This window comes from Lathamus discolor, chromosome 18 (genome assembly GCF_037157495.1).
Source record: "Lathamus discolor isolate bLatDis1 chromosome 18, bLatDis1.hap1, whole genome shotgun sequence".
Lineage (NCBI taxonomy): Eukaryota > Metazoa > Chordata > Aves > Psittaciformes > Psittacidae > Lathamus > Lathamus discolor.
The window spans coordinates 598,934-622,212 of NC_088901.1; the positions used below are offsets into that span (position 1 = coordinate 598,934).

Sequence of the window (23,279 nt, forward strand, 5' to 3'; positions counted from 1 at the left end):
GTACACTACACAGAGTGCAAGTCTGAGGCATAATTGTGCACATGCCTGTTTGCTTCATGAGCCCAGACATCCGCTGATCTTACACGGCAGTTTTATAGAGCCGTGTGTCAGACACAGGCTGCAAACCAAACCAGTCCCCTGGCACTTCCCACTTCCCCGGCGGGGCAGAGCAATTTAGCCTTTGGCCCTGTGAAGCATCAAGCCTGACCAGTCAGAAACACACGCGTTTCCCTCCCAGTCCCTCAGCCGTGCCCCTCTGGGGATGAGATGAGCCCCTCCGCCCCTCCTCAGCGCAGGGCAGGCAGCAGAGCTTCACTACTGACTGAGCTCAGGGTCTGTCAACACCACAACTACTTAACAGTATGGAAAGGCCTGGAGTAATAGGAGATTTGCAAGCTTATATAGATCATTAAAGTTCACAAGATCCAAAACTGCATACTTTTGAGCTTACGTCTGACTACTTAGTCACACGTTGTGAACAAAGGCTTTGAGCAGGAGCATTTAAAAAAGACCAGCTCTGTACTGGGCAGTGGAGCAGAGCTTATTTCCTGCTAAGTTGAGGAGAGTCGGTTACACCCAGGCAGTTTAGCGAAAGCTCTTCTCAAAAGAGCCAGAGGAAATCCCCCTCTCTCTTTCTGTGCAGCTCGAGATAAGCAAGTGAGCAGCCCAGGCCAGTTCTTCCGAGCAGGAGACACAAGCCTGGCAAAGGAAGAGGACAGCAGAGCTGTGCTGGGTGACACAAAGACTTCCCTCCTCCTTGGTCATCCCAGAAGGTCTTGTACCCAGCACAAACCCTTCCCAAGGAGCTGGCCTGCTCTCCCAGCCACGCAAGGCACCCTGAGCAGAGAGCTATGGGCAAAAGACTGGGACAGACAAAATGAGCTCTGATGCTTGGATACGTCTGAGTCCCAGGAAGGTCGTATCACCATTCACTCAACAGCTTCCCCGTTAACTCCCATCGCCAAAACAGGCACCTGGCTACTGGTCATGCCAGTGAAGGCCTGCAGCCTGGAAACCTCTGTGTCAGTGCTGAAACACATTACCCTAATAGAACTGAAATTTATGTGTTTGCAAGGCCAGATGTTAGCTAACAGCAGCCAGGACTCAGGCACTGACAGACTGCAGTTGCACTACACGTAGTGCTGCTGTGAGCAATGACATCCCTATGACCGATAGAGCTTTCTGTGGCCTTCATCTCCAGGGATCCAATTTGAGGGTTTGTAAATAGACTTGGTTTTCAGAGCCCACTGACCAACTGCTCTCAGAACGCCTGGGGGAAGCTGCCTGCATACTGCGGTCTTTAAGGGACCTATGGGAATGTGATGGAAAGTATCTGTAATTCCTTCTTGTGTATTCCACAATGTATTGCTCCACATCCTGCTGCCAAGTTCACCACTGTGAAGGTGACTGTAGCAGAGGGAGCTCAGAATTCACCTGCATTGCAAGGACAGAATAGCAAAGTTTCTCAATTTGCAGAGACTGCAGCCAAATCTGGTAGAGCACAAATGGCTGGAAGTCCTAGAACGCAGCACAGTTGCTGCTCCTACCGTGTTCAATACAACATCATCATCATCATCACCATCAGTACTTTGCAGATGGACCTGAAATCACTTTATCTGCAAAGCTGGACTTGGGCAACGCCGAGGAAACAATCTAAAGCCTACCTGAAAACTGAACAGCAAAGCCCTGCTTGCTTGTGAAGAAGTCAGTGTTGAACTGAAGGATGACTGAGTTGAAAGTGCTGTGGACATCACTGGGTAAGCTGGACCCGCTGATCTCCTTCAGGAGGATGCCATTCTCCACTGGACCATCCCAGATCCTCAGCACATCGTGGAACTCCTCGGTGTGGAAAACCATGAAATGGAGCCTGTGTGGCAAAATGAACTGGAGGTCAGACCACAAAGAGCTCTGCCTTTATTCCCGAAAGGATAAGAAATGTCATCGGTACCAAGCTAAGGTAGCTTGACCCACAAGGAATGGGTTTTCTCCTGTTACCTGAACTCAGCTTGAACGTCCTCCAGCAAACTTCATTCCCCTATAAGCCCCGAGATCTCTTAGTCACATCCATGAAAAAACCCAACTCAGTCACAGATACTAATGTTTTCTGAAAAGCTGGGTCCTTTCTGGCGTTTCTGTCCTACAAATCCTGAGGAATAAGGTACAGGTCCAAAAGCCCATTGTGGGCAGTTAGCCAGAATGTCACAGCTGGTTTTACACTGAAGGTGCTCATTGCAATAAGCAGCTGTCACACAGACAAAAGGCTCAGCCAAGGACACATAAGAAAGCCCCAGCAGAGAGCTACAGGGGCTGTGGAGGAGAGGATGGGGTTTGTCTGTAGTTCCACTGAATTCTGTAACAGATGAACACAGAAGTATGGAGAAACTTACTCTAAAGAGAGATTATAGCAGAAAATGTGCCGGGGTCCCTTCACAACTCATATATATTCATTCCATTGTCCCTGTGCTGCACACAGCAACAACCTTGGCTGTCCTTTAGCTTTCTTGTGTCCTGCAAAGAACTGCTCATTGGCAACATCTACTGATAAAATGCATTGATTTTTGTTACCTGCACTCACAGCAAAGAATTTGCTCCTGGCACCAAGATAATCTTGTGTATCGGGGTGGGGGGGGATAAAAGCAGGAAGGAAACACCCAACACCACTCTTCATTAAAGCACCAGCATGCTGGAAAATAAACCCTTACCAGGGTGTTAACTGCCCTGGAGGTGAACAGAAAGGGGCAGAAAAGGGTGTTCAGAAGGGTGGCAAACAGGGGGGGTACAAGTTCTGAGCGATGGACTGCAGCACCTCCGAGGATTTGGACATGTTTCACAAAGTTCTGAATAGTGCAGAACTGTATCCGGATCAGCTGACACCGAGATCCCTGCTATCCAATAAACCCCCAGTGCCACTTCCAACTGGGAAGCACTCTAAGGCAAGTTTCACTCATTTTCCAGTGCTCCCTCCTACTCCTCCTTCCCAGTTCTCTCCCGAGTCCCACAGATAAGTCATTTCAGCTGTAATTTTATGTGCGTGTGCACGTGTCTGTTTGCACATGCACAGGATTAATCCTCTCTCAGAGTGCAGCCCTTTTAGCTTTCATGGCAATAATGAGCAGACTAATTTTTCCATCTTTCCTTCCCTCGTTCTGTGCAGATACAGCTTTATTCAAAAAGCTTTGGTGATTAATTTTAATGTAAGTTATAAATGAGAGCTTTATACAACTGTATCATGCATGAAGAGGATTATTTTTCCAATGGATTACCATAAAAATGAAGTTGCTGAAAATGTGCGCTCTCAACTACCCAGAGATCATCTGTTCTGTTTGAGCTGCCAAATAAAGGCGCAGAAGAAGGGAGCGCTCATCTCTGATGAACAGAAGGGTCACAAAGGTGTACTACTGTGCCACTGCCTGGCACCAGCGCAGTTCAGCCCTGGCCCCTTCCAAGCCTCTGGCACATCCTGCGAACACAAGCTTCTCATTTGAGTACTCTTACAGAAGCAGACAGGGCCTGTGTGTTAGTGAATTCACTTGCTGAAGCAGTCACTTATGCTTTTCGGGGAGGAGGAAGCGGGGGTGTCTGCTGTCTACACTGTCCTATGAAAATCTTTGCATTCTTCAGAACCTTTTACAGGAAAAAAGAAAGAGGAGACTTCAACTGGAAGTTGCCTGTGTAGGAATTAAGCTGCACTGACGATGCTCTTTGTCCTGTGTTCACACCAGAAACCATCCATTATTGAACCACACTGAAGAGCGGAGCTAATAGAGGACATTTCTCCATTAAGTAACATGAAAATACCGGACCAAACCTATCTCCAGCATAAACTCATCATCTAAAAGCACCCTAGAGCTCAACATAATTAACAGCCTCTGCTGAAGAGATGATGAGTGCTGATGTAGCAAGAAGGCTACAGTGGAGATAAAAGGGCACTGACAGTGAAGGAGTGTAGGGCTGGAACAGCAACAGGTCTCAGGTCAGCAGAGAAACGGGGCTGACACACCAGCTAACAAGCACTAGAAATTATGATGGAAGATTGTGGGAGAAGAGCATTACTGCTGAACTTACAATCTACATTTCTCCCTCTCAAGTCCCATCACTTAGCAGACACTTTACTTGCCAATATACTTCAGTTTTCTGTTGAAGATGGCTTTAGCTGGACTGGAATATGTGGGTACACACAGAGCAGTACTGAAACGGCTTGGCAGGGCTTGGGCAAACTTCAGCGTGGGAACAGTGGCTAAGCAGCAGCAGGGATCACAGATGAAGTACCACTGAGCAGGAAACTGCCTGGATTCTGCTGGTGACTGCACTAACTTCATGAGCCAAATGTTCTCAGCACCATGCTTACCTAAGTGCCAAATTCACAGAGCTTAGAAAGAGATTACATTTCGAACTGCCATTTTCCAACTGGAAAGCGGCAACAGGACAATAAAGGAAGTCAGAGGAGGAGCAGGAGAAAAGAGTCTTTGGTCTCCGTACAGACCAGATGTTTAGAAACCAACCTGAGTGTTTCCTGTGGGAGGATAATTACATTGTATGTGCTCTATTTATTATTAAACCAATACAGAGATGTAATTAGAAGATGAAGGGTAAGTGCTGTGGTCTCAGTTTTCCAGCTGTCCACTCACCTCTGGGGACCCTCACACCTGACTCTTCACTCTTACAACTGTAATATGACAGAGCTCACCCCTTTCAGTGTTCAGTGTTGGAGGTGAACCAAGCCCAGAACTGTCTCCATCCCTTCTTAGGATGTGATCTTCCAGGAAATTTTATACATAAGTTATCATTTTAGGATTCTCTCACTTGGACACATATTAAACACGGTTGGGAAATTCAACATTAATCTGGTGGAAAAGATTTGTTCCTGAATACATCACATTAAGGGAAGGGGTTTACATTGTACGTGCACATAAAAGCTCTTGGGTTTTATTTTAATACAGAAAGACTACAGGCAGCAATAGCACATCATCTGGTGTCACCACTCATGGCACAATAGGTGATACAGGCACAGTCCAAACAGGGCTAAAAAGCTGAAGAGAAAGAAGCTATGCTACCTCTGTCCAACCCGGCAAGGAGATAAACCAGCACTTGTTCCCTTGTTTGGGATTATCAAGGTGACAGAGCATTCTCTCTACTTGCCTTGTATAATTGTTGACCTGCTTCTGGAAAAATAAGCTGCACATGGGAAGAAAACCAAGCTATGATAACCCTGTCCCAACTCACCCTATTGTGCAACCAGCTTCTGCCTCTATTGTCCAAATACAATTCAGATTATGATCGTAGGGTGTTGGGTAGCCAGGAGACAGTATCCGTCCTGACGACTCTCCTTTGATAGTTCCCCCACACTCAGCTGAAAGAAACATATGGGTTAGTGAGAAGATTCATGACATATTACAGTTCTTACTTGGCAACAAAGCAAACCTCATCCTGCAAATACAACAGGGAGTATTTCTTGCCATTTAAAGAGATTCTTAAAGCCTACAAAACAAAGAGAGTTATTTAATTCAGCTGCACTTCTGTGCACGTTCCCAACACATGACACGCTGTCAAAGCTCCTCTCCACCTTTCTGACTTTGTAGCGAGTAAAGGCAGAGCCTGCCAGCATCCTGCTCTCCCTGATTCACACGTGGGGTGAAAGAGCTCAATTCTTCTGCTTGTACCTGCAAAACATCTGAACAATTTATCAGTGTGACAAAATGAAGAAGCCAGCATACGTGTGTGTCTGCTGAATGAACCTGAGGATTTTGAATACATCTTCATAACGTACCCATTCAAAGTCTGTATGCTTCCACGTGCTCAGACGTGACTATTCACATGTAATATGTGTACAGCAAAAAGGGTGAAAGTTAAGACGATGCATAAATCACAGAAATTTGTCTTTCTACCTGAATAATCAAGGCTAAAATTCAGCAGAGAGCTCCTGCATAAAGAATGGTCCTAACTCATGGGGGTGCCAATGTCTGAGCACATCAATCACAGCCATGAAAACAGCCTCCTGCTTGTTGAGATCTCTCAGAGGACTAAGTCTGTAAGAACTTCTCCATGTCCTGGATACACCGGCTAATTATGAAGCTGTCAAGTAACAATCGACAGCAATTCATTCAGACAGAAAAAAGTATCAGAATTTTCCAAGCAAGAAGAGGTTCTTCTGGAGAGCTACAGGTAAAAGGGGACTCAGGACTCAGCTAAGAAAAGACAGAGGGAATTAAAATGTCTCAGAATCTGGGATCAGATGTCATGTAGCTCTCAAATAAACACGACTCTGAACTGTCAAGAGCCTGGACACACACTGGTGTCTGCCATTATCAGCAAGGGCCACTCTTGTTTAACACATTCAAGTGAGAGGACAAGGACTGGAAAAGCAGCAGTCTCCTTGCAGAAACCTTGTCAAACACGTGCTTGGAGCACAGTGTTCCATGTTCAGGCTGCTTGCAGAAGTTTCTCAGAGATCACAGCATCACTGCTCTCAACCTGAAGGTGCCTTACACAGCACCCTGATCAGTCTTTATTAATGCAGAGGGGTGGAACCAGTATCAGAGTTAATGTCATAAGTATTAGCAAAGGAGGAAGAAAGGGTGCTCGGCATGATGCCCACAGGGGAGTACTTGTAAGAGGATGTTTTCAAAGCAGACGTTGGCTCACCTACACAGGTTGGCAGGGGTTGATCCCAAGCTCTCCGCTCCCCAGTCAGGCAGACCAGCACCCTGTTGCCTCGCAGGGTGTAGCCAGGGTCACAGCTGAAGGATACTGAGCTGCCAGCAAAGTGTCCCTCGTCATGTACCTTGTAACCAAACTGTGGGATGCCAGGGTCCTCACATTTAATGAGTTCAAAACCTGGAGTGGGAGAAACAGCATCTGTTTTAATCTGATATTTAACAGCCAGGAGATATTAACACAGATCAGATCATAATTTTCTTCTCAAAATCATTTGCTGAAGAGAAAAAACACCATACTGAACATCAATATTTTTTTAATTACTATTTGAATGAGATCCCACAAATCTGGTATCTCAGCTTGGTTCCAAAGTTTCTGCATCACCACCGCCTCATTCAGAACTGAAAAGGCTTGCTGACATTATCATCTCTCCCATTCCAACTCCACTTGAGAATACAAGATCTTTCTGGAAAGGACTTTCCCCTGGTCATGCAACTGCAGCACAAAAATACAACACTATACCTCAGACTCCCCCCTCACAAGCATAAGGGTCTTAGAACTTACTGGAAAACTGCAGCTCAAAGCCTTTACTCGTGTTCTCAGCATTGGTAATGAACTCGAGCCACATGCTGCTGGAAGTGCTGTTGATGCTGGTGCTGAGCATTTCGGAGCGGCTGAAGGAGCCCAGCAGGCGAGCAGAGCTATTGCTGCCATCGTAGACCTGGCAGGAACAAGAAACAGAGCTGACAAACATCTTTTATTTGCTACTTCAGGGACCAAATCATCCCTGCGCAAACGGGGACAGGTCCTTTGAAGACAGGTAGACTATCCCAACTAGTGGTGCCACTCAGCTGAGGAGCAGGATTCACACTGGAGGATCCACATCCTTCTCCTTACACCTGAGCTTACACTGCACCCAGGGCTGTGTTTTCTGAACCAAGCTCTTTCCAAAGCACAGCTACTGGGAAAACCATTTTCTCCCTACAGTGACTCATAGATGTGCCTTGACCCTGCTATTATTTAAGAAAACACATTTTTTATCCCTTTCTTTTAGATAGCATGATTCTCTATGAGGATAAAGAGCAACTTCTCACTAGTGGAGATTGATAGCTCCTTTCCTCAGGAGCAGATGAGAAGTTGATGACAAACCTGTTGAGAGAACATCATTTCCTCCACAACGAGTATGTTCTCTGCATTAGCTGGAAATCTCTCTCTCCTTCCAGTCATTTGTGAGCTGAAAATATGTGGATTACACCCATCTTGCAGTGCAGAAGTATGGCACTTAAATAAGGACAGAGGCGTTCTCTGGGAAGATGGCTTACCACAGCAGCACACATCTTGTAATATTAATGTCTGCTACAAAAACCATTTCTTTGTGGTTAACAAACAGCCTGGATTTGTCTCCTCCGATACAGAGCCCTGAAACTTGTAAATGCAGATTAATCTGAGTGTGGGAATGCTGCAGAGCTTGTCTGGAATTCTGCATTTAAATCAACCCTTTATTTGGGACAAATCAGCCTTGATTCTTAAAAACACAAAAATAATGCTAAGCACCTCACACTTCCCCATGTGTTAACAGCTCCTCTGTACAACTACGCAGACAAGAGCTGAAGTTGAGCTACAAACTGAACTGGCATTCCAACAGATCTGCAGATCTCAGCGAAGACTCCACAGCAGAAGGTGCAGATACAGCAGAGACATCTGCATTTTTAATGGACAGAGGGTTTGTTTATGCATCCATCTGCAGCCTGAAGCCCCAGATAAGCAGCTAGGCTGAAGTGCACAGGACACTCACTACTGCTTCAGTACCAGAGACTGCTGTGAGCTGGTGATGTTCAGAGGTGGTGATTCCCTAAAATTACGCAGTATGCTTTTAAGCACAAACCAATGCACAGCGGTGACACCCTGCTCAGTGTCCTTGGGCTGCAAGATACTGTTTCACACCTTTTGTCTCTCGCTCTAACCTTAGAGAGAATGCACACAGGCTGTTTTAGCCCAGCTGCCCTGCCTGAAGTTCAGTCGGCTCCGTGGCACCTTGCTGCTGTGTTCAAACCTGCTGTGCCAATCACAGGACGATGCAGCAAGCTGTGCTTCACTGCTTGAGACACAAGAATTACCTTGAGGACATCTCCTGCCTCCAGTTCAAAAGTCCTGGCTTTCAGCTGGATCCCCTTTCCTGGCTGGGTCTGGATGGAGTAGATGCACTCATGGTTGTTGTTATAGTTTAGTGGATAGTTGGGGGACAGCAGAACACCTTGGGTTCCAGTTACAGATGAACCACATTCAGCTATATAAAGACAAAAAACACATTTTAATTATCCCATTGTACTCCAGCCATACAGCACATGCAGGTGATTCCTCCATCAGCCACAGATGCTCTCGCCTTCCTATACCCATCTGCTACCACATCCACAGGCTCTATTTCCAAGTGCAGCCAGTCAATAAAACAGTGCTTAACAGCATTTCCATCATCGTTAAACCTTGGGTGCCTTATGAGAGATTAATGCCCTCTCCTTATGCAGACAGGGAAACTGAGTCACAGGGAGCTGATGTGCTCAAATGATTCTAGAAAGAAGGAAATAAGGAAGGAAAGAGTCCTCTGCCTGTTGTTATTCATTCACCACGATCTGCTGTCTGTCCCTGTTCCATCACGTTCTTCTAAGTAAGACTTCTCTCCTCCTTCACCAGATCTGCTTCCTTTTCTATTCTATGTAGTGTGAACAGCATTTGATTTTAAGCCAAATTTGAAGTTAGAAGATTTGTGAGACTCCAAGCTTGGCAGAATGAGCCTTTTTAGAGAAGGAAGGGAATGGCAGCTTTGGAGGTTCAACCTGTCCTGGGATGTCAGCAAATCGCAGTTCAATGCTTCCAGAAAACAGCATCAACCATCCCTCACCTTTGCATTTTATGTGTTTTAATGGCAAGCTCTTAAGACCACAATCTCTCCCTCGCAGGACCATGCCACTGTGAGTGTAAGAGGGCTGCTACGGGCACGTCCTCACTACATGAAGCAGTGAGCAGACATTCAAGCAGCAGCACTGCTGCTGTCAGTGACAGCGCTGAGCTCATGGCACAGTGTGAGGATGAACTCCTACCTGCTGCTAGCCCAGGGAGGAAGCAAAAGTCTGCAGTGCTTCCATACAGCTTGAGGGCTTGCTCGCAAAATGGCATCCAAAGGACGTTCTCCTGCTGCCAGCAGTGCTGCCTGGTCCCAGTGCCTGACTGCAGCCGGTTCACTCTGTGTATCCGTAATCCCTCAACATGTGTAAACCTGCCCTGCAACCTCCATGTGCTCAGGGTTTTTCGCTACTCCCTGATTAGCTCCCACATGAGCAAACCACAAACCATTGTTTTCTTGGCCTATTTACCCTGAAAGATTTCCAGCTGTAAAACACTGGCTTCCTGTTCCTTTGAGTCCTGGTGTTTGGCACGCACGGCTGGGGAGAATCACTCCAACTTGCCCTGGAAACAGCTTTTCCGATTAGCAAGCTCTGCCTCGTCTCCATGAGCCCTTCACAGCATACCAAGTTGCTGGAGCTGAGGGAAACCATCACTGTGCAGCTTTCTGCATGGACTCTGCCACCTCGGCTGGTCCTCCAACAACACACTGGAGTTAAGTAAGGATTACGCAGGGGTTAAGTAAGGAAGCAGCAGATACACCAGGAGGAGGTACTTTGGAAGCAACTTTCTCCTCCTCTCTTGCCATGTACGAAAAGCAGGACATTCACTCTGGCACAGGGATGATGCTGGAGACCTCACTACTTGGGATCTGAGAAAGCAGTTGGTGGGGAGCATCCCTACCCTGGAGAGAGGGGTCAGCCAAAGGAACAAGCTACCCTTATTCCTTCCAGACCCGTTTCTGGAACAGGAATTGAATACAAAGTGTCTGGTCTGTCTGGCAGAAACAAAGCTCCTGTGATCTTAATGGGTACATCCCCAGTACCATTATATATCCAGGGTGAGTACACAGATCTAAGTGTGCAGCAGGGACACTGTGGCCAAAGCCGTCACTCTGCCACCAGAGCTCTGTGCAAACCAGAACTGAATTTGACCCACTATTACACCATCAACGTACTAACTCAAACCAGCTGCAGGAGGGGACTGGGAGACAAAGCCACTGTGTCCACTTAATGATGATGTCTGAGGATCAAATTTAAAGCTTTGTTAGGATTCTTTCTGATGTCTATTCCCCTGATTAGCTTTCTCTGCAACCTGATTATCATTCATGCCCTGAAGAGGCTGCTTGTCACAGCAGGATGATGCAGCCCTGTGACCTACGCATTATGCAGTGCTGGGAAATGAATCCAGGCAGAGAAAGCAGAGCAGCTCTTGCTGGAATGTTCTATTTGCAATGGCCCTCAAAGGTCATTACCACAGATCAGGAAAACCTACCCAGCAGGCTTTGCCAGAGTGAAACCAGGTAAGAGATCTGGTCTGCCACCCCTCATGGCCCTGGGCAGCAGCAGAGCACTGAGCAGCTTCCTGCTTACTAAGCTGCACAAGAAAAACCACGGTCACGATTCATCCACTCGTGCAATCACTGGGGCTGCAGAGACATCAGATGTCTGCTGAGGAGTGACCCAACCTGCTATGTGCTTGGCGGCCTCCAGCCCAAGGGAGAACCACGGCCTTTCTGCCTGTCCCTGCCATCCCCACACACACCTGCAGGGCAGAAACCCCGTTCCAGCTCCCTCTCCCCTACCTCTGCACCGACCACCCTGTGAGCTGTAAGACGCCGTCCTGGGGGACGCCTCCCATCCCTGCCCACCGAAACCGGCCAGCACAGCGTAACCAACCAAGCAAAATGAAAGCACGTGACCACCTACCAACACACCTTGGCAGAGGCGAACTCCACACACGCCGTCTCCCCCCGAGGCAGGTGATGCGGGATGCGCCCTCCAGCCGGTACCCGGGGAAGCAGGAGAAGGTGAGGACATCCCCCACTCCGAACTGCAGGCCCTTCCTGATGCTGTAGGCGGGGACCTCCGGCTCATCACAGGGCTCCAGATCATATTCTACAGGGAATAAAGGGACATTCATGGAATGGCAGGGTGACACCTCATACTCTGCTCTCCCTGGTGATGGCACCCTGAACATGAGGATGAGGAGGAAGCTCTAAGTTCGGATCTAGCTGCAGCGAAGCTCTGCAAAGGAAGTGCCCATAAGGACGTACATCCTGTTTGAGCCATGAAGACCAACTTGGGTTTCACTCTCAACATGCAACTCCCAGGGCATCACCAAGATAACCACAGAATCATCAACCCAACTACGCTGGAAAAGACCTTCACGATCGAGTCCAACGGTTACCCCGAGACTGCCAAGCCACTGGCATTTTGGGTAATAGTCAAATACATGCCTGCGACCACAAAACATTTGATGGAAACCCCTTTGAGGGTTGTTTTTTGAGAAACAACAGACCTGCAAAGTGCAAGAATGCACACACATATCTGAAGAAAGCTGAAACATAACTGATTCCCATTTTCATTTTCCAAGATAGGAAAGAAGCCTCCAAATACATACAGTTACATAGGCATGTAGTATACATTAGATGTATAGTAGTTACAGTACATACAGTTAGAGGCAATCTTTTTAAAGGCAAAAAGCCTTTTCCACGCATCAAAATGAAAGTGAATTGGAAACTTCCTGACTAGTTTCCATGGAATATGGAAAACATATACTAGTATCTACTAACACATACACTGTAGCTTCCACGCAAATCCCTAACTTGAGAGGCCAGAACTAAAGCAGTGGAAGCCAGTTCTCAGGGCAGCGGGTTTGATCTGCATCTATGGCAACAGAGCTCTGTCTGTCAAAGGCAGTGAGCATCTCAGCACTGAGCTCCACAACAAAATTGGCCATTTCTCTTTCACACCAGCACTCTGAATCTGCAGCTGGTGCCCTCCAGATTAAAAGGGATGCTGAGATACAGGGAAGAACAGCCCCAGTGCAAAAAGCTTCTGTCCATTAAGTGATTGCTTTACAGAACAGCTCGTTGGGGCACTAGAGCAGTGCAGGTTTCTGCAGTGTGTGCACAGGCAAACACTTCAGCAGTCGTTTGCTGGGCTTTGGGTTAAAGGACACCTTGTGTGCTTCAAGCAGAGATCACCCACATGAAGTAACTATTTCTTGGTGTGATGGTCTGTTCTGCACAGGCAAAAGTGCCTTTCTCCAGGCCGCTCTCCAAGAGCACCACGCACACACTGCTCTTCATTGACAACTTCTGAGGATACAGAACTTCATGTGAAGAAACCAGCGTTTTGTGTAATCGGTCAAAGGCAGCACCAGGAGTGGCTTGGTTCAGTAAGCACAGGGCTGAACGGGCTTACTGGAGGTTCTCGGGCCAGAGGCCAGATCTTCAACAGCACAACAGGGCGAGGAGGCTTGTGAAGGCAGCAGAATCCTGCCTCCCTCAACGCCCTGCTCTCATCTGCCATTACAGCAGCTCAATTAGAGCCCAGCAAGAGAAAACGTTGCTCCCAGTTCCCCAGCAATACCAGTGGGCTCCTGGAAACCTGGCCCAGGCTGCAGGAGGCATGTGTGACATCTAGGACAGGCTGAAGCCAGCGGCAGAGGCTGGGTCAGTGGATGAGCTCCAAGTGGAGCAATGAACCAAAGGGAAAAAGAGAGACCAGACGGACAATGGGAGTGACCAGCTCTGCCTTGCTCCTTATCCAAGAAGTCCAGATTGCTCAGCACTGCCTTCCAAAAGATCCCATCTGTCCCAGCTTCCCATGTTAGAAATGCTGTACTTACTGCAATGATTTTCCTCTGATAAACAGGGAAGGAAAACACCAGGAGGGAAGAGGGACAGCACACCCCAAGAAAACATGAGCTGACACTCACTCCATAACAGAGCAGAGAAGATGACCAGGAGAGGAGGGAGAAAGCAACAAAGATGTCTGTAGTGGGACTGAATTCCAGTGGGTTCAGTCCAGTCATCTACTGGGGCTCAAGGCAAAACTGCTACATCTGGTGACCTGAGACTGCAAGGAGACTACTTTTGGGGTCATACTGTGGTTTCATGCTAGAATAATTTACTGGGGTAACAAGAGGAGTGACTGTCAGTGACCCGAATCCCATGTGACTGCATCAACAGAGAAACACTCCCAAGATCTGCAGAAGAGTGGGAAGGGAAACAATGAAGTCTTTGCCCACCCCTGTCCTTACCTGAGAAGGTGATGTTGAAACCCTCATAGGACATGGAGAAGTCTGAGATGAAGCGAATCTGAGCAGAGAAGTTTCCAAAGAGCCCTGCACTGAACGGGGCAGGGAGCCGAGAGCCCGTCAGCTGCTTCAGGGGCTGAGCAAAGCTGGTATTTTCAGTGATCAGGAGGTAGTCGTGGCCGTTCTCCAAGTGAAAGGTATGGAAGGTGAAGAACACACCTGCAAGGGAGGAGAAACAGAGACGTGCTTGTGTGGCACCCCTCTGTCACAGAGCCAAAGCCCCTCTCCTCTCCCTGAGAGGACACCGGTATCGATTCCCTATTTCCCAGTAGCAGCAGCCCAATCAAGAAGGAAAAGCACACTTAAAACCATGGACGTGTTTATGTTAGAAAGGAAATAGATGAGAAAAGGTAAACAAGAACCTGAGAAGCAAAGCAAATCCTACACTTCTGTGCCCATTATACTGGCAAAAAGAAACCCCACAACACATCCAGCTACAGAAAAAGCAGACAAACAATGGGTAACTATTTTGTTCTTCTTCCAAATCCAATTTCAGCTTCTTGAAACATTCTGGTGAGAAGACTGTGACCTTGCAGCATTTGCAAATGAACAAGGAAGGAGTAATGGATTACTTAAAGCATCCTTCACACCTACAGACACAAACCAGTAAGTACTTCAGGCCTGTGCAGAGGCCTCCAGCTAGGTGATTTTTCATGCTGGAATTCAAATGCAATTAGAAACACTTATCCTCTGGAAAATAAATTCCATCTTTGGAAAACAAAAATGGCAGCAGCAGCTCTCAGAGAGCAGAGCGAGGCAGGATCTTGTATCAAAACTCCTGTCACATCACCGTCACACAAAGTTAACAAGCTAAAGCAATGCCTAGCAATAAAAAAGCCTCTTTGCATTTATATGGCTTCTTTCATCCGAGGATCTTAGCACACTGAGCACCACAGGGCAGGCTCTGAGCCCATGCTCAAGCTGAATGGGGCTTTGCTCTCCTCACACCACCACTCAACCCAACAGGGCTATCTGCAGAGACACAGGCTCCCCGTGCAAGCCCAAGAGCTGCGATCTGGTCTTCATCAGTCACAGCCAGAGCCCTTCCTCCTCACACAGATCAGGAGTGCCCAGTGGCACGACCACGTTATCTCAGTTAAGCCAGTGATTAACAACATGGAGCCTGCCAGGCTGCTGAGACCCAAGGGCTGTCTTGCTCTGCATCCCATCCCTGCCAAAGTACAGCATCAGCTGCTTCCCAAGCAAGCACAGGAAACCTGTACATAAGGATCAGAGGAATAATCTCCTCCTTGCTCCCCATTAACTTCTGGAGATCAGGATGTGACCAACCTTGAGACTGATTAAAGCTCTGGAGCATGAGATTCAATACTCATCCCAACAAGCTTTTGTCAGCATCAAATCATAACTCTGAATATTCCATTTATCCCTATGCCTACTCGATTTCTTTTTGAAGGTTTACTGGTCACATGCAAGCAGTTTCCTTACAATAAATGAAGGTCAGAGGGGCTGGTAACCAATACAAAGCCTTTCCCACAGAAATCACTGGATTGGGAAGGAGCAGAGCACACAGGGCATCTCAACAGCCTTCTTTTCTCTTCATCTTTATCCCTGCACAGCAGCTCTTTGCACTTTGCTCATCTCCAGCATCCCAGGCAGAAGTATTTGTGTGGCCCACTACTTAGTGATGACTGAAAGGGGTCTCGACTTTGACAATTCCTTCGTTATATCCAGGTAAATATTATATGGAGCCTGGCAAAGATGTTTTAGTTCCATTGTTCCCCATAAAACTCCGTAAAGGTAGGAAACGTGGAATGGTTTCCGAATGTTTGTTATTCTCACCAGCAGTACAGTCAATCAAAAACAGTACGACCTGTTTTGGCCTGAAAACCTGGTGAGATGCAGTGAATACAAAATGCTTTCAGTTTTCCCTGCTTATGAACTGACAGCAAATTTATACCCTTGGTTTCACAAACCCCAACCTAAGGAACAGGAATCGCTCCACCAAAATCAACACACCAACAGAGGAACACAAGTGTAACCCAGTCCCCAGGACCAGGAGGACAGCCCCTGATTCCACGTCTTTTAGAACAACTCCGATCACAGGGCACGAGGCCTCTCCAGCAGCAGAGCCAGTTAAAGGCTGTGTAACTGTAGCCATAAGGGCTAATCATAAACTCATTTTAAAGGATTTGTGACTCTGATGAAACCTTTGCTCTGCTCTGAAATTTACTGTGGCACAAAATGTCTCTGCAAATGCAGGCTTGGTTTTGGTTTCTCTCCCCCCACCCCATTTTCTGTAAAAGAAAACAGCAAAACAAATTATAGGGAAAATGAATCACTTTGAAGTTCTCAGATTAAAACTAATAGTCTCTCTTTAAAGGTTTAAATACCTTTAAAATTCAGCTGCTTTTCAACTCAATTTGTCCAGCTCTTAAGTCCATAAAGTAAATCAGTGTCTGCAGCCATATAAAAATAACTATTATAACAACAGCTTGTTTAAATTAGGGGACTCGTGCACTGGCCATGTGCGAGATGTTCGTAAAGATCTGGGAGTGAATAACTCGAGTCCAGGTTTTATGGTGCAGTTCATCCCTGCTCAGCCACTGGCTCGGCAGGGAATAGCTGGCTGGAATGGGAAGCACAAGCTCTGAGCTCTGTTCTGGTTTGGGGGAACTGAAAACCTTCCCATGCCTGGGGCAGCAGCAGTGCTGCAAGCCCAAGCAGTGTGGCATGAGCAACGTGGGTGTGCGGAACGAGAACAAGAGAAATCAGGTACAATGGCAAACACTTAAGTAAATAGAACACCAAATGCTCCCAGTGATCACGATGTGCCCCATGGTCTCCAAGAACAGGGACCTGAAAGGTAAAGCACAGAGAGAAGGCTCCGCACTGATGATGCAGATAACTGGGACTGGTGCTCAGCTCCACCTTTGTTTGAAGCCTGTTCTGTTCTCCAAGGACTGAATTAATTCCATTTCAGTGGCGCTGGCTCAGGATCACACTGTTCTACTGCTCCTTACTGAGGAATGAGAAGGAACGTTGCAGGAATGCAGAAGAGAGCTGGGAGAAGCTTGTTGCAATGCATTACACAGCAGTTAACACAGTGACAGCTGGGAAGGGAGCTCATTAAGGAAAGCAGGATATTGTTGCAAGAGAAGGGATGTGTACATGCACATGTGGATGTGTACGCATGCTCTCACCAGGAGAGCCCAGCCGCTAAACACATTTCACCATCTCCCACCAAACACTGGAGAAAAGGGCATCTTTGGTTTTCATCTCCTTTCACTGCACTGGGAAATAAGCACGGGGTTTTCCTAACACAAAGTCGGCTGCATGCCAGCTTATTATAACTGTACAGCATCCTCTATCTAATCTCTCCTCTCGCCCTAACCTCTAACTGGATTTGGAGATTTCCTGCATCCAAGCAAGGCGAAGCTTTTCTAGCCCAGACAGCTCCACAGGCACAAGGGTGATCCTGCCAGGGGGTGCAGCACTGCCCTGCAGAAGGGATCCCACCCTGTGCTGCAGCTCATTTCCAGCAAGAACAACCTTGGAGGAAGGATCCCAGCAGTGGCTAAGGAGAGGGATGAAAATACCAAACCAAACACAGTGGGAACATGCTCCTTTCATTAAAGAGTTTCCTCTATTCCAAACACTCGGTGTCTTTTCTCAGAATCTTATCCTCCCCTTTCCAGCACAGCCTTGTAGGTAACAAGCAGTTGAAACTCTTGTCAGAGACCCCTCTACGTTTTCAACCAGCTGGATTTACAGAGCACCTCATGGGCTGATCTTCCAATATTCATTACCCGCAGCTAAGGCCAGAATTCCTAGAAAAAGCTGCCAGGCTCCCGTCTGCTAAAGCTCGGAGCAGCTTTTCAGAGAGCTCAACATCGGCTTCCCCCAGTGTGACAAACATGGTCCAGCTGAAGATGGTGAGATCCAGACATCAGTTCTCTGGATCATGCAGAACTGCACCACCCTAAGGAATGGGTGTTTCCTGTACTACTGAACTGGCCACAGCAGGATCTTTTACAGGACAGGGGACAAAACGCCCCTAGACTTATGCAGACATACCCCTGCTAATACCCCTGAAATAACCCATACCCCTGAAAATACTCCATGTTTTATCAAGCCTTGCTTAGCTTGGTCAGGAGATTTTCTTTTGCTGCTGTCATAAAAGCACGCAGGCCATCAGACCTGCACTTTCTCACACAAGAGTGTCAGTTTGCTGCGTTATGCTTAGCTTAGCTACAGGATAATGCAGTGCCTCATCAGAGAGCTGAATCCGAGGCAGAGTGGATTAATGAGGAGTGGTGGATTGCTGCTACTCAACAGAATACTTTTCACAGCATGTGATAGTTCCCTTAATGCACTGTGCTGTTCATTGACAAGTTTATTTGCTGTAATACAAATGGTATTTGCAAAATTGGCTCATGATAGCTCCCGTCGTGCTGATATCCGGTACAACGAGACAGTGGCATAAGAGCCATAAAGCTCCATAAAGGGTTTACACCCTTTGTGCTTAGCCTAGGCAGATACTGGCTGGATCAGGAGAAATTCCCCCCTGCCCTTGGACATAAAACTTGCTCTATAATCCTCAATGATCATTTTCTTGACATTTTCCTGCAAGATAAAAGACTGGCCTGAGCTGCACAGGAGATTGGACTAAATAGATCAGCACTTTGCCTCTATGCTGGCAATGCTCCTCACTAGTGGAGAATTGAGAGCTGCAGAACTAGGACAGAGCTGGAGACAGAGAGCACGTCCCATGATGGTACCCACCATTACTGAGAGACAAACTCCTGGTTTACACAGGGAGCACTCGTCTCCCACCGACCACATCCTCCAGCCCATCTCTAAAACCGCTCCAGGCTAAAGGGCTCTCACCTTTTCCATGGGATGTTTCTATTGTCCACGTGCAGTTCAAGTTATTTGGATAAAAATCAGGGAAGCCTGGGGACAGGATGGTACCGCTGGAACCACGAATGTAACCTCCGCATAGAGCTGCAGACAAAAATAATAACCAAAGAATTCAGTAATTCCAACTCTATCGTCAGCTGGAAGAATCTCAGTTCTTGTGAATGGCAAAACAAAGCCCACCCCATGAAAATCAAACACAGGCCAGAGGTCAAACGCCACTGTGAGCTGTACAGCTGCTGCGTAGCTTCTGCAGATGAAGTGTTTGCCACCTCCTGCAGATGTAACCCTCCGTGCTCCTCACCCTCACAGCTGGGCAGCGGCCGGCTCCACTGGAAGTTGGGCTCGCACTCCAGCGCTTCGCTGTCACTCAGCGTGTAGCCGGAATCGCAGCTGAACGTCACCAGCGCTCCCACGTAGAAATCATTCCCGTGGCGCTGGCCATTGACCGGGATCCCTGGATCCAAGCAGTGGTCCGACTGCAGCTTCACAGCTGTGGCAAACAAACCCACTCGTGTCAGAGCACCCCGTGGCTGCGGAGTTGCAAGGTGCTGTTGTTAAACTGGGGGGAGTTCAACGCCTCCTACGAGCTCAAAGTCCTACTGATTAGCCCCAAAGGAAGAGGATGAAATGGATGGAGGAACTCAAAGCTGCCTCCTAAAATCAGCAATATTCCGTAGATGCTAAAATAAACAGGAAAACTCTAAGCAAGTAAGTCAGAAAGCAGAACTGCTCCCTCCCTTGCAGCAGCTTCACACTCTCCAGTCACTGGAGCAGCGCTAACCGCCTGGCAAAGGGGAAAAGCGAGTCCAGCGGGCTCTGACTGAGAGCACTGTGCTGCTGGTGAACACGGAATTACTTGAGTACCTTCCACTTACTTTCATATCGGATCTGAAAGCCTATGTCAGAGTGGCTTTTGTCAGTGGTGAAGAGGAGGTAGAGGTAGTTGCTGGTGCTGATGAGGAACTGGGGCACCTGAGTCCCATCATAGACACCTATCAGCGGGGAAGAATAGGACCGGCCATCTCGCACTTCCAGGGTGTCATAATTCACTTCTGTCTTAAACCTGAAAGAGACACAAGAACAGGTCTGTGAAAAAACAGCATCACTAACTTTTCTTCATTGCAGTTCTGAATGTGCCCTCATGACTGGAAGGCAGCACATGCCATGGGGTGAAACATGGTTCTGTTCCTATGGGTGACCTTCAGCGGAGGGAGCATCTTACCAAGAAAATGCCATTCCCCTCCTACCCATTTCAGCTTCTGATCCTTTGCCTGCTTCATGTGCTGACACCAAACAGCCTCTGCAGTAACAAATGTCTTCTGCTAAATGCACAATCACCTCCCAGGCACAGAGACCCTTCAAGAAAGCTCAGCCCTCCTCAAACATGAGATCCAGGGCAAGTCAAGAGACTCAGCACGCAGGATCCTCACTGCTGCTGCACACTGAACACGTGGGAGCTCAGCCTCCACAAACACGTCCTACGCACACCTGAAACAGCACTGCCAATGAGCAGGACTTAGTCAAAACGAGAAGGGAAAAAACGCCACCATTTCCCACCTTTTCTTCAGGAACGTGAGGTGAATCCTAACCCCTTGTCAGGAGGTAATTAACAAAAGGAAAGAGAAAGGGAGAACGTGGCTGCCGAACACAGCGCTGAGCGGTTCGCTCCCTTCTCCTCCTTGGTGGCCACAGCTCGGCACTGCTGGAGCCAGGGCAAACAAGCCCAGAGAGGAACCCTCTGAGAAGCCCCAGGTGAGTACCTGTCAAACGTGATCTTGATGGGGTAGCCCGGCTGGGCCTCTATGACCCATGCGCAGCTGAGCGAGTCCTTGTAGAAGCCAGGCCAGCCCGGGGAGAGGATGGTTCCGCTGGGTGATGTTAAGTGGCCCCCGCAGGGTGCTGAGGACAAGGACATGAGAGGATTCAGGCACGATGAGACGCACTCCTCCCCCGGGCAGTCTGTCCTGCCATGCAATAGCTTTCATGCACTACTGTTTCTCATGCGTTAAAAAAAATCAGCTCCAGATGATCAACCTGGTCTAATGGAAGGTGTCACTGCCCGAGGCAGGGGGTTGGAAGCGGATGAGCTTTAAGGTCCCTTCTGACCCAAACCATCCTATGATTCTATGAAATAACAACACTAGCTGGTAGGAAATTGCCTTTTCAGCTTAAACTGAAGATATAGCAGCCTGCTGCTGTATCTGTGGGAGTCAGCAGCCTGACCTTGTGCAGTGGCTCTAAGGAGACAGGGTATAACAATAATTATTAGATATAAAACCACAGAAAACTGCAAGGTCAGTTTGCATTTCAGCAGCTGCAGGTGCCAGAAAATCTTTCGTATTTGTGGCAATTGAGTCGTGTCTTTTCTACCACGAGGGACATCACAAGACTGTGGCATTTATTCCGCACTGTGGTCCCTTGTGCCATCAGCAGAAGCTGAAGGCACATCATCATCTCTTCTGGAAAAAGCACACTGGATCTGATGGACCAGAGGTACAAAATCCTATCACCCTCAATAACTGCAACGCATTGTCCTCTAAAGAAACCAAATGGGATGGAAAAATGTGTCTGCTCCTGTTCGTGTTCCCCCTGCTCAGCACTCAGCAGGATCCATCACCCTGGTGTTTCTTTGTGCCCAAGTCCCTGGTGCCGCTCACACGTGCCTTGTGTGGCTCTATAAACCTCCTCCTTCTTTAAAAACCTAATTAAAATGTTCACTTAACCGAGTGCACAGTGAAGGGTGAGCCAGAGAAATCACCACTGTGATCACAGAGAAAAAGCACAAGTTAATGGCACAAGGTTATCAAAGCTTCCCAAGATAAAAGCTCATTAGAATTGTATTATTTAATGTATTTTTCCTTTCTACACTTACACATACATAAACTTCAAGGCTTATGCAAGCAATGGCAACCCTGAATCAAACCTGCAGACATTTTAGTGCCTGCTGATTGCCAAAGAAACATTATACAAGATTATAAAAAAGTTCAGCTTCTTCTATGTGGAAGTTATTGAACACAATTGACACCTTCTTCTTTCAATCTGAAAGACAATGGGGCTGATTGTGCAATTTCTGCTGCTCATCCACTCGACAATGCAGGACCAAATTATTTCTCAGTATTACAGTACTATTTCTCAATAGCACAGTACTTGTTATTCAAATTACTGTAAATACCAGAGCGGGGCATCACTTCCCTGGGAACAGAGGGCAGAGGAAGACTTTTCACTTCTTTTTTTTCCATGTTTCCACAGTAGAAGCTTTAAAGGACTAGGAAAAAGCTGTGAAATCTGGATTAAAGCCTTTCATCCAAGCCACATTGCTGGGTTCACTACTGTAGCTGCTGTAGCAAAGACATGTAAATGCAGAACTTGTGGCTCTCGACTGTCAGAGTCCATCACACCGGACTGATACTGAGGAAGACATGCTGAAGGTACGTGCATGTTCACTTCTCACAGTCGAGATCTGTACCTTTTGCTTCTTTCATGATATAAATATTACACATTTCATTATATAAATAATATATATTTTACATGTACCAAAAATCAGGACAGAAAAACGTCACTGTGTATGGTCCCATTTTCCTATTCCCTTCATGGCAAGAGTAGCAGGGAAGCTTTGAGTCACCAGTAAACCAAAGCCTTTTATCATCGTTATTAGCAAAACGCCTGTTGCAATGAGAACTGAGCTAATAAAAATAATCCCCATCATTTATTTCACAGAAAATCGAGTTCGGTGCTCGGTGGTTGCTGGGCTGGCTCTGCCTCCTCAGGAAAACCTCCTGTGCCGACAACACCTTCCAGAGCTGGGTGAAATCCTGGCCATAACTGAGAAGCTGAAGGTTAGAACTAAGTCCAGGAGTCCTTCAGCTCTCAACAAGAGCCTCTGCCTATATGATGGCAGCACTGTGCACCCTCCCTATGGGTTATCTGACTGGGACCTTGACAGAACTGCTATGCCTTTTCCCCAGAACACCAGGGATCATTCTCCCTCCAGGTTGCATGTACAGACTGGTAGGAAAGATGATAAAAGTCACCTTCACATCTGAGCACTGCGTTGTTCCAGACCACGTTTCCTTCCTTCAAGATGCAGGTGATGGTTTCTGAGCCATGGGTCCTAATGAAGCCCTCATCACACAGGAAGGACACTGAGCTGCCGAGCTGGAGGCTGTCACCAAATCGCTTTCCATTCACAGGCACACCAGGGTCAGGGCATTCATTGTGCCTAAATGCTAAGAAGGAAAGAAAGAGAACAGTGAGTTTCTGCCTCTGCCCAATGCAAAAGTACGTTGGACCACACACTTAGCAGTTAAGCAATACTTTCTATGTAGGGAACAGTACTTGTTCTTGCCCCTTGACATTGGGACAGATTCAAAGGGAAGACCAAACAACATGGACTTGAATTTGATCCAGCAAAGCCACTGTGTTCCATGTGGGCAAGTCAGCCTATGCCAGATACACATCACCACCTCTTCTCTGAGACACCCAGGTGTGTGTTCTCACTGCTCAACTTTTCATCTAGTTGA

General features: G+C 47.4%; 1 protein-coding gene across 2 annotated transcripts in view; it reads right to left on the reverse strand.

The window, feature by feature from the left end:
• The window catches only part of CSMD2 (CUB and Sushi multiple domains 2), a 292,865-nt gene that overhangs the window by 79,779 nt on the left and 189,807 nt on the right, over nucleotides 1-23,279 (reverse strand). For both annotated transcript variants that reach the window (XM_065698010.1, XM_065698009.1), the window contains exons 16-27: nucleotides 22,791-22,985; nucleotides 20,520-20,658; nucleotides 19,635-19,822; nucleotides 19,061-19,249; nucleotides 18,727-18,843; nucleotides 13,822-14,037; nucleotides 11,481-11,669; nucleotides 8,772-8,941; nucleotides 7,219-7,375; nucleotides 6,643-6,834; nucleotides 5,224-5,350; nucleotides 1,665-1,867 (exon numbers count right to left, since the gene is read on the reverse strand). In XM_065698010.1, the coding sequence (XP_065554082.1) occupies nucleotides 1,665-1,867; nucleotides 5,224-5,350; nucleotides 6,643-6,834; nucleotides 7,219-7,375; nucleotides 8,772-8,941; nucleotides 11,481-11,669; nucleotides 13,822-14,037; nucleotides 18,727-18,843; nucleotides 19,061-19,249; nucleotides 19,635-19,822; nucleotides 20,520-20,658; nucleotides 22,791-22,985 (2,082 nt within the window). The remainder of the gene's footprint in view (nucleotides 1-1,664; nucleotides 1,868-5,223; nucleotides 5,351-6,642; nucleotides 6,835-7,218; nucleotides 7,376-8,771; nucleotides 8,942-11,480; nucleotides 11,670-13,821; nucleotides 14,038-18,726; nucleotides 18,844-19,060; nucleotides 19,250-19,634; nucleotides 19,823-20,519; nucleotides 20,659-22,790; nucleotides 22,986-23,279) is intronic.